Source organism: Marmota marmota, unplaced genomic scaffold (assembly GCF_001458135.2).
Source record: "Marmota marmota marmota unplaced genomic scaffold, marMar, whole genome shotgun sequence".
NCBI lineage: Eukaryota > Metazoa > Chordata > Mammalia > Rodentia > Sciuridae > Marmota > Marmota marmota.
In genome coordinates this window covers 85,615,726-85,627,153 of record NW_026000026.1, presented here as the reverse complement: position 1 = coordinate 85,627,153, position 11,428 = coordinate 85,615,726, and the positions used below count along the sequence as shown (strand labels likewise).

The 11,428-nt window shown below is 39.6% G+C and overlaps 1 protein-coding gene across 1 annotated transcript in view; it reads left to right on the top strand.

The window, feature by feature from the left end:
- Gramd2b (GRAM domain containing 2B) overlaps nucleotides 1-11,428 on the top strand; it is a 105,503-nt gene that overhangs the window by 83,867 nt on the left and 10,208 nt on the right. The window contains exons 4-9 of the mRNA XM_048811886.1: nucleotides 566-632; nucleotides 1,598-1,701; nucleotides 6,050-6,145; nucleotides 8,072-8,143; nucleotides 8,245-8,325; nucleotides 11,219-11,422. Of these exons, the coding sequence (XP_048667843.1) occupies nucleotides 566-632; nucleotides 1,598-1,701; nucleotides 6,050-6,145; nucleotides 8,072-8,143; nucleotides 8,245-8,325; nucleotides 11,219-11,422 (624 nt within the window). The remainder of the gene's footprint in view (nucleotides 1-565; nucleotides 633-1,597; nucleotides 1,702-6,049; nucleotides 6,146-8,071; nucleotides 8,144-8,244; nucleotides 8,326-11,218; nucleotides 11,423-11,428) is intronic.

Genomic DNA, 11,428 nt, shown 5'->3' with positions numbered 1-11,428 from the left:
GGAAGGAAGGAGGGAAGGAGGGAGGGAGGGAGGGAAGGAGGGGAAGAGGGGAAGGAAGGGAGGAAAAGAAGGAAAGCAGGCAGTGTGCTACCCTTGTAAGCCTGGTGGCATCTCTCTGATGCTTTGGCCTCTGGCACAGAAGAGAAAACCAAGACCCAGGGAAGTGAATTGACTGGGCCATGATCCCACACCACGGACTGTAGTCCAGGTTTATTTGAGTACAAAGCTCTACCCTTTGGGATCTTCTGAGGTACCCGTATCCTTAGTGCCCTAGTAGCCAGTACCTTCTCTAGTGAGATTCCTTAGAGTTCATCTCATTCCTTATCAGGAACATCCTTGTCCTGCCTGATACTTCAGCTGACCACCTGCTGCATGTGGTGTCCACCCAGCGAGGCATTAATCCTGTTAGAATAAACCTTTGTGCTCCAACTGAAGGGTTGGGTGAGATTTATAAGATCAGAGAGGGTAAATTCCTAAAGATAGCATTAAGGGAGGGAAAATGTGTTATTTAATCTAAATTGGAGTTAGGATTTGTACAGTGAGGCCTGTGTTTTCCTCTCTGCAGTACAAGGCGAACATGCACTTTCACAAGTTGTTTCTTGATGTCCCAACTGAGGAACCACTGAGGCAAAGTAAGTTTGGACCTGTTTTAACTTCTAAGCCACATATGTGAGAAGCTGCTACTTATTTGGGGAACCGAGTCAGTGTGGGGAATAGGTTTCTGAAGGCAGCAGGTCATGGAGGAGCAATAATGCCAGCCACAGTCACCTTTCCCCTAGTGCCTTGCAAGGTAAGAGAGTAGAATGAGAAGCTGAATCTCTTCATGAGTTATGGACTCATCCAGCATAGTTCCAGAATGATTTCCTGCCTTTTGTATTTATTGCTGAAATACAGCTGATTGAATCATCCTGAGATTTTTTTTTTTTTTTTTTTTTCAAGTATAACAAGCCTGGGGCAAGAGAGGCTACAAGAAAGTTAAAAGGACACACAGGTCAAAGTATAGACAGATATGCTAATATCTGTGCTATGCAGATTCCCAGAATGCTGGTGATGTGTGTGGCCCATCACATCGGGGCCCCAAGGTTCACTCCTAGCCTCTCTTGGTGTACATGTATGAAGGCAAGATGCTAGATTCCTGCAATGATCTCCAGGCAGAGGGCAAAGTCACATGCTCTCCCTGAAGTGGCTGGCTATTTCTTTAGTGAGTCATTAGTGAGGATCCCTGGGAAGGGAGGACCAGGCGTGCCACAGTTGGCACACGAGTGACACACCTTCTCACGGGTGACACACCTTCCTAAACAGGAGGCTTCTGAAACACCAGTCTCGGTTTCTCGGGTATGATGGTTAACTTACATCCCGTTTTGATTCTTATTCTAGAATCTGTTAAGACTTTGAATTAAAAAATAAAATCCAGTCACCGCAGCTTTTATTCCACTAAAGATGACTGAGAAAGAGGTGATAGAATTTTGGAGTATGAGTATATTATCTCTGCCCATTCTTGAATAGATACACGACTTTTATTTTAAATGGAAATAATGAAAATAATATTTTAGTGGGATCCTAAATGGTGCTGTTATACCTGTCTGTATTCTCCCAGGCTTTACCTGCGCTCTACAGAAAGAAATACTATACCAAGGAAAGCTCTTTGTATCAGAAAACTGGATTTGTTTTCATTCCAAGGTCTTTGGAAAAGACACTAAGGTTGGTATGATATTTAGAAAAGAAAGCTAATCCTGCATTTTTATATATTGCACATATAAATTGTTTTTAACTTAACTCTGTTTGTAAATATATCATGATTATGCCTTTACACCAAGTTTCTTTTGCTGTGGTTTCAAAGACTACAGGTTTTCAATGCCCCCAGATGACGTTAACTTCCCTCTTTGCCTAAATACCATTGTTAACTGTAGTCCTGGCCCCTGGGGAATCCCAGCAGACCAGGCCAACTCCCAGCCACCCCCAAAAACAACAATAGCAAAAGCTATTGGGGAATATATTCTCAGTGTGGTTGTACTGGGAAGACAGGTCAGAGCGCTATCTTCAGGGCCTCAACAGTAGCACTGTGGTTCTACCAGGAAAGAGCAGAGGCGAGAGGCAAGGGGGTTGCAGTGGCCATGATCTTGCTCAGGTCCTGGTCGAGTTGATCTTTGTCCTGGGCTGGTCTTGTCTTGCAGTCTTGTCTTGTCAGCACCAACAAAATCATGGCTGGGGGCAGAAAGGGCAGTTTCAATATCCATCATAAGATGTTATCTCTCAGACCTGGAATTTAAGATAACTGAGGGGAAGAATAACTCAGAGACAAACAGGTCAGAGAGAGAGAAAATGGAGTCAAGGATTGAGTCCTCCCTTCAGCATGCTCACTCCTTTCCTTATACAAGCACAATGTCCCTCTCCCCTAGATACCCTTTGCCCAAATGTCACCAGAAACACTCCAAGAGTGTTTCATATGAGAAGGTGATACAATTTCTTTCAAAGGCATTCATTAAAACCAAAACCCTTTGTGTAAGAAATGTTAAACTTTACACCATATTCAGACCAACAAAGAGGAGACCTGTACATGAAGCACATCCTCAGCAGCAAGGGCAGCACTTAGACCTCCTCTGGAGGAGTCTCATACCCACTTCCCCAAGGACTCTCTGATACTGAGCCTTTTCATTCTCATTAAACACAGATTCAGGGAGCAGAGGTGCGTGACACTTGAGCATAAATGAGAATAACCTGAGGAAATTGGCAGTTTGCCCGCGGCACCACCTTCTAAACCTGCAGTGTAGGAAGAGAAGAGATAATCCCCTCCTGATGACATCCTTGCCTTCGAGCATGGTGTTACATCACAGTTCACTCAGGCCACCAGAGTAGGAAGTCAACAAAAACATCTTCTTGGGTTGCATGACAGTGAGTTTTCAGTCACTCTGATTCATGATGATGAATAAGCAGTCTCTATACCCAGGAAGTAGGCTGATGATAAACTTTTTTATTTGAGTTGATTTGCTTCTTTAAAAATATTTTCCTGAAAGCCTCTGGCACGTGTATAGAGACCACTCAACAAATACAATGGAAACTTTCTTTTTTTGGCATTAGGTATAGACAAGCATACTACTCTTCAGGTAAAACATGGGTTTTTTTGTATTCTTTCTTTATTTTTTTTTAATATTTACTTTTTAGTTTTAGGTGGACACAATATCTTTTATTTTATTTTTTATGTGGTGCTGCTGAGAATCGAACCCAGTGCCTCACACATGCTAGGCGAGCACACTACCACTTGAGCCACATCCCCAGCCCCTTCCTTCTTTATTTTGTAGAGACACATTTAAATAAGCAAATTTTGGTTTGAGGTATTATCTGAATCAATATAACACAAAGCAATATTAAGCAGTATCTCACCATACGGTCTAGATTTCTGAATTATGAGAACTCGTTCATGGATTTGGGAAAGAGATTATATAGTACCATTCAGTGTGGTAAAGGTAGTTCTCAGAAGTTCAGGGAGAGCCAACATCTCTGAGCAGAGAAGCAAGGGTTAAAGATATTCATGGACCAAGACAGTCCTCAGTTAGAGATGGAAGAATGAAGAAAGGTAGTAAATGCAGTTTCAAGCTAATACTATTCTGCAATGGCTTTAAAAACCCTACTTCTACCTAACAGAGAAATGATAAAAAGAAGGTAAAACCCTGGGTGTTTAAAGATGCAGACTCTTGGGGATTGTTTTTGCATATGCTCTGTCTAACTTACAGAGGCAGAAGATTAAAAATTAGCAGGGAGTGGGAATAAGAACCATAATAGTGAGTCATATGCTTCTTCCTCTCTGATGAGTATCAAAAGAGATCTGGGCTTCCGAGATGTTACAGAATCTCCTCACTGTCAATAGAAGTCCAGCATATTCCAATATGAACTGAAGACACCCAGATAATTTGCTCTCGGAAGGGGAACTTTCTAAGCACCCTGCCGTGGAAAAATGTTAATAAAGTTAGCCTTAATTTAATCAGAACCTTGTCGTCGGCCGGTCTCTATTTCAGACACTAGTAAAATTAGCATGCATGTATCAAGTTCCATTTGGTCTCACTGAAAAGTAATTTCAGCTTCGTTTCACAAATGCTGTGGAGTTGTAATTTTGCACTCATGATTGAAAACTCCTTAAGGGTGTTCAGTGCCTTCGAAAAATCTAAATTTATAGTCCCTTGTCACTGTGTGTTTGCACTGCTGCTCAAAAACCAAATTGGACTCATTTTGATATCATCATTAATCTTCATAGGTCTTCAAATTCAGTTTTCCCAAAGGTATCCCAATTTACAACTGCAGAATTACCTCCTATTTTTAAAATTTTTTGTGGGTAGAGTTCTTTGGCAAAAGAGCTTTGAGAAAATACCTAATTTGGATTAGTTCCTCATTCCTCCTTAGTCTTCTTGTCTGGAACTTGGCAGGGCAATAAGTCAGCGCATCTCATAAACCCAAATGTGAATGCAAAGATTCAAAATTAAAAGTTCGTTTTCCTTCCTCAAGCTGGTAGTACTAACGCAAGGCCTCCTCTTTCCTGTCAACCTTGTTGATCTCTTTTGGAATAAATGAAGCATTTTAACAAAACACATGTTCAGGCAAGCACACAGACCTATGGAGGGAGTGACATCATTTTCTTTTAACCATTCCTGTGTGACTCTATTATTCAGGGATCAAAGTGATATGATCTATTCTTCTTTGTAACCAAATGAGGTTGGGAGGATATAACAAGATATCCAGAGTGCCTAGTGTTCTTTGCACCATCTCGTACATTCTTATAGCACAATGTATTGAAAAGAACCCACATTTCAGATCAATTCAGTTCAGATTTCACCTTTGTAACCTTCTCTATGTAGGACCTCAACCAAGTCATGTACCTCTCTAAACAAATTTCATTATAAGATACCAACTTTATAGTCTTATCGTAATTAAATGACATTCCCATCTGGTAAACAGGTGTTAATAATGACAGCTTCTACAGTTTTGTCATTTTTATTAGAACCAGAGGTGAATTTATATTTCACCAATGTATGTTTATTTTTGTAGTTTTTGGTTCTAATAAATTTATTTTTTGGTTCTAATTTAAAAAATCCTAATTTCATGAGACAAATGAGGAAATGGATGGAAATTTTTATCTGATACTGGCCTTTTTCCATATATTTCCATATTATATTTCACATTTAAGTCATGGAAAATTCTATAGACAAGTCTATCTCCAATGCATGGATCAGGACACAGGCCCAGAGTAGAAAGTTTGTAAGACTGAGGGAGTCATGCAGAACTGAATAACCCTGACTCTGCAGTGATTTCTCTACTGCACTGGCATTCTTGAATTTTGTCCCCACCCACACATGCCCTGCACAGAGGGGAGTGGGGCATGTGGAAGTTAACCCAAAGCGGGTGACCACATCTTGGAACTTCTTGGGCTCTAATAAATGAAAATGAATGTAATTTTTATATTCTATTCCCCATGTCTAAAGAGAAAAGTTTCCCAGTAAGACCTTCAGTAGAATTGTTGGTCCAAATTTGTCCTCTGGCTTTATAAACACCAGTTCGAAGAGTTCAGGTGGCACCATCCATACTATTCTTTTTTTGGTTGGGGGGAGGGGTTACCAGGAATTGAACTCAAAGCACTCAACCACTGAGCCACATCCCCAGTTCTATTGTGTATTTTATTTAGAGACAGGTCTCACTGAGTTGCTTAGTGCCTCACCATTGCTGAGGCTGGCTTTGAACTCAAGATCCTCCTGTCTCAGCCTCCCGAGCCACTGGGATTACAGGTGTGTGCCACCACGCCTGACTCATACCACTTTGTAAGATTCACTTTTATTTTTCTTTTGGTACAGGGGGACTGAACCCAGGAATGCTGTCTCACTAAGTTGCTGAGGGTCTCACTAAATTGCTGAGAAGATTCACTTTTCTTCATGAAGTCTAGGGAGCTTGATGCTGGTGTTGATTTCCTTGTTTATCTTTTCTCCCCATTTTTCCTTTAATGTGTAGATTTGAAGTGCTCTTGTGTGAAGTCTAAACCAGTGCTAACTTCCTGAATCTGTTTCAGATCTCTATTCCGGCATTCTCAGTAACCCTAATAAAGAAAACCAAAACTGCTCTTCTGGTGCCAAATGCCCTGATTATAGCAACAGTCACAGACAAGGTGAGTACTCCTGCAGAGCATGAGCACTTTTGCTTTATCCTCCTGCTCTGGGCTCTGTTGCCTTCCAGGCTTCTTGCCAAGGACAGAGACCTGGGACCGTAAATATCATCATCTCCTACAGTGAAGCTGGAGATTTTCTATAAGACTAATTTTAAAAATTATAGCCTAGGGAAATTATGTTATATTTCCCCCCGCAAAATGATTTATTCTAATGTAATTGTTCCCAATTTTTTGAATTTCCTACTGACTTAACTATACTTGCTTGACCAAGGTCAAAAAAGTTAAATTCTTTCCCAACTTCCGTTTCCTTAACAATTGTTCAGTCAGACAAAACTGAAATATTCAATTCCTTTAATATTACTAGAAAAAATAATGACAGCGGCCTTGCTGATAGGGGAGGCAGGTGACACTGAAGAGTCTCTAGGAGGGGGTTGGCCAGCCTTCTCATAACCAGTTAGGTGCCTCCCCAGAGTCATCCCAAATGCATGAAACCTGTACCTGCTCCACAATTATAGCTTTGGGATCAGTTCCCACCCCTTTTTGCTACCAGGTGCTTGGACAACCTCTCTTCTATCAAGAAATTCTAGAGCTACTGTTGATTCCTGGGCTATCCCAGACACATGGAACCAGAAATATTCCCATTCGAGGTGGTAATAATTCATGGACTAGGCATCACTCAGTGGTAGAGAGCTTGCCTGAAGCCCTGGGTTCAATCCCAGCACCACAAAGAGGGTGGAGGAGGGAAAGAGAGAATGGTATTTATTTCAGCTTGACAGGAGAGAGGAAATGGAGAAGTTCGGTTACTTGTTTTTTACTTGAAATTCTTTTTTAATCTCTTACCTACCATATTTATGAAAACACATAGCTATATTCCACTTCTCACCATACTAGATAACTTATGGAAAGATAAAAAGAGGCAATTCTGATGAGCTAGCAAATAAGTTAATATATCTATTTTGAGATTTTAAAAAATACTAACAGCTAACTGGCATTAGTATCCCTCACACATCAAATGCTTTCTTTGTATTTTCTCATTTATTCCACGCTACCAACCTATGAGGCAAGAATGCTTGAGCAGCTTTCCCCAAAATCATCCACTTGGTAAATATCAAAGCCAAAATTTACAACTGAATCTAATGCCAGAACCCACAGTGTTAACTACTTTGGAATATAATAAATACTTACTTGGAAATGACATCAAGTTTTCTTGATGAAAGAGAGGGATCATCACAAAGTCATACAAAGGGGATCTGAAAAGATTCAGTGGCTCAGATAGATGGAGAAAAGTGAGTTTTTATATTTTGCGAATATCCCATTTATGGTATAACTTTCCTTATGTCATTTGTCTCCAGCTTATTTGCCTGGCTCTGATTTTACTCTTTTCCCATAACTCACTTATAAGCAACCACTAGAAAAATCTCCATATTTGTACAGGGAAGAATCTGGAAATGGTGTGAAAAAGAACTGGCCTATTAGAGTTGCTGGGAAGTTTTCAGAGGAAATCTAGGTCAGGGCAGAGAAAGTGGACCCAGGGGAATTGTTAAATACCTTTAAACACAAAAACAAAACTGGAGTGGGAGAGACTTTAAAGAGGATCTAGCAGATACCACTGGTCTTTTCTGAATGTCTAGGCCCGTTGCTCTCTGAGCTTTTGGGGGACACCTATGTCAGAATTTTGGAGCCCTACATTTCTTTATTATTCTTAAATTGAGTCTAGAAGTTTTATTGTTATGGGGGAGGTAATACTTGCTTTATTCCTTATACTTGTTCTATTATTTATTTAAATGAAGTAAAATTTGAATGTTTGGGTAAGGGGGATGGTTTGTGTCATTTGAAAACAAATATATACAGCTGCTTATTTGAACTCTGAACTCATGCTTCTCATAATGGAGTCTCTGTTAATACTTATTCCCTTTTGTTTTTCAGTACATATTTGTCTCCTTACTCTCCAGAGATTCAACTTACAAACTGCTAAAATCTGTGTGTGGGCACTTGGAAGTAAGTATGACCATCCTGAGTTTCTATAGCTGCCTTTCTTCTCTCTTGCCTCTGGTTGCCTATAATTGATCTGGATTTTCATTTTGTTCCAATAATTTCAGAATGTAAGTGTTGGTAGCAGCCCCATTCAGTCTTCTGGTGAAAATTTTTTCCAAGCAGACCGTCCTTCATCTCTGCCCCTGGTAAGTTGCCTACATAACTACCTTCAGGCAAAAGAAAGGGAGTGTGTTCCATAATTACTGTGTGCGTACACCATGGCCAGGGTGTGGGAGGAGCTTAGGACCTCAGAGTTTGAGGCAGAGCCGAAGCAGATTCTTCCAGATCTGTCTCTGGAAGAAGAGGGACACACTGGAAACCATAACTTTTTTCTAGTAATTGAAGAGTTCTGTAAAACAAATGAAACATGATAATAAACTGTCTTAGTGAGTTTCTGGTCACCACAGAAATACATAAGGACTGGCTTTGTTTGCTTGTTTGTTTTTTTCTTTTTTTCTTTTTCTTTTTTTTTTTTTTGGTGGAGGGTGGTAAGTGCTCTACAACTGAGCTATATATACCATTAGCATGGTTTTAAAGGGATTTGCAAATCTATTTGAAGCAGGGCATAAGTCATCCCACAAATGTATTCTATATTCAAAGCACCATACCAGTGTATACTATAAGAAAACTGGAAAAATCAAAATTAATTCAGGGCTTCTCTCCCATCAGGAGGTGGGAGTAGGCATCCCTTTTTGCTGAGTAGCCTTGTTTTTCTGCCTCAGACATGTGGAGAGAAAGCTAATTCTTGTCTTCATAGGCTTGACAGCTTAGAAAAGAAAATGAGGCAAACTCAGAAATGAATGAAAGAAAACTATAATGCCCAAGTAACAGGTAGACATTATTTGGTTCCTTTAGAATTTGTTGACTGTAGGGTAAATCTCTAGTGGGAAATAACTCCCTTTTGTACAAGGTTTGTACCTCTAATGGAATATAATGTTTCCCCAAAGAGTACAGTGTCATACAAGTAATTATTCCCAAATCTGTTATTCTTATATATTTGCATTTAGTGAAGCAGTATGATCCCATAGTTTCAATACCTCCTACAAATCTTCCTGTACAGAATTTTTTTAAGGAGTAGTAGAATTTTTTCTTAAGGAGTAGTAGAATGTTCATATAAAAACTATTACAAGAGTGTTTATAGCAGTATTATTCATGACAGACAAAAAGTAGGGAGAAACCCCTAATGTCCTTCAGCTAACTAATAGATTTTTTTTAAATGTGGTGTATACATACAGTGGAATATTATTCAGCCATAACAAAGAAATGAAGTGTTGATATGTACAACCAAATGGGTGGCAAGTGAAAACAAAATGCTTAATCAAAGAAGTCAGACACACACAAGGTCATGTATTGTATGATTACAGTTACAGATGTTCCTCAACTTATGGTGGGGTTCCATCCCTAGAAACCCATCATAAATTGAAAACATCATAAGTCAAAAATTCATTCACTATGCCTAGCTCACTGAACATCAGGGCTTACCAGTGGAGTACACCACAGAGTATCCATTGTTTCCCCTTATGGTCACTTGGCTGACCCAGAGCTTCTGCTCTCTGCAACTATCCAGCTTCACAAGAGATTATTATAGAGTATATTACTAGGCTAGAGAAAGATCAAAATTCAAAATCTGACATATAGTTTCTACTGAATGTGAATTGCTTTCACACTGTCACAAAGTCAAAAACTTGTGAGTCAGGGACCCTCTGCCTCTGAAATGTGTCAAACAGGCAGACCCATAGGCACAGAAATTAAGTCAGATGTTAACAGGGAGTGGGAGGAGAGAGAAATTGGTAGTGACTGCTGGTGGGTATGGGCTTTCTTTGGGGAGGACTATTCTAGAATGATGGTTGCACAACCTCGTGAATATTCTAAGAACCACTGAATTGCATATTTTAAATTATGTTGTGAATTTTATCTCAATTTTTTAAGGATCTATCTTTTACAAAAAGTAATGGGAAGCATTGCAAAACACAATTAGATGTGATTTGAAATCCAGCAAGCCTGGCTTCAGATCCGGGCTCCACCCATCATGTGATGTCATCAGGCAAGCTCCGGCACTGCTCAGTCTTCTCATCCACTAAAATGCCCACATCACCATGTGGTTAGGAGCAGTAAATGCAATCATGTATTCGAGGAGCTTTGCATACAGCCTGATAACACTCTAGGCATTCAATAGATCATTGATGAACTTGAAGAGATTTATTTTTTCAGTTTTCGTTCCCCTATAAATTCTTGTGTAAAGTACAAATGAATGTTGAGATGACCAAAAGAGGCAAGTTCAAGGCAAAAGGTTGGTGATTTGCTTGCAAGAGGAGTCTCTTCTTCATCTGGCAGCTAACTAAAATGTTAAAAGCTCAGCCTAATTATACCTCTGCTGGGACATTTTAATGATCCCACTTATCTCTGTAGTTCCAAGTACTTTGGAGGAGTCCAAGGAATGCAAACTGAAACATCTCTGCCTTTTCCCTTACTCCTCTATCATCTCCCTATAATTTAAATTTTACATTACTGACCTTATTTTGATCAGTTGAGGGAAGGAAAAAAGCTGAAACTTTCATTTTATGGTTTACTTTCTAAAGTCATTTTTCCTTCTGTTTTTAACATCTTTTAAAAAAACTATAATTTAGTAATACCTCTCTGCATATTCAAACTTGGATTTAGAGCTTTCTATCCACTCTTTTCTCCTCTGTATGTCTATAGCACTCAGTTGTTTCTCATTACAAAGTGCTAATGAGAATTCTTCAGTTTTACACTGGAAGCTTTCCAAATCATTAGCATTCCAGCTTTTTTTTTTTTCCTTAGACATTTGCCTCAAACAAGTTGGCCACTGTTGTGGACAGAATGCTAACTGCCCAGAAGAATCTCAGTTTCAGTAACCAGATACTCTGATCTCTTAGGAAAATCCCAGTAGTGTGGGATAATCCTTCCTTCTTTTCCGTGTTTTATGGGTCAGGCCTAATGGAGATGGGCACAAGTCACAAAAGCCTGCCTGTTTAATGTGGAAAAATTGGCCTCTCTTCCTTTCATTGTCTCCCTCAGGATTTCAATGATGAATTCTCAGATGTGGATGGAGTGGTTCGACAGAGAAGTCAAGACATGGAAGGATACAGCAGTTCTGGTTCTCAAACCCCGGAGTCTGAGAACTCTCGAGGTCTGGCAGATCTTTGTTTCTTAACTAAAATTGATTCCCCACTAAACTCTCTCATTCTCCCCATAGAAAGAGACAAAAAAAAAAAAAAAAAAAAAAAA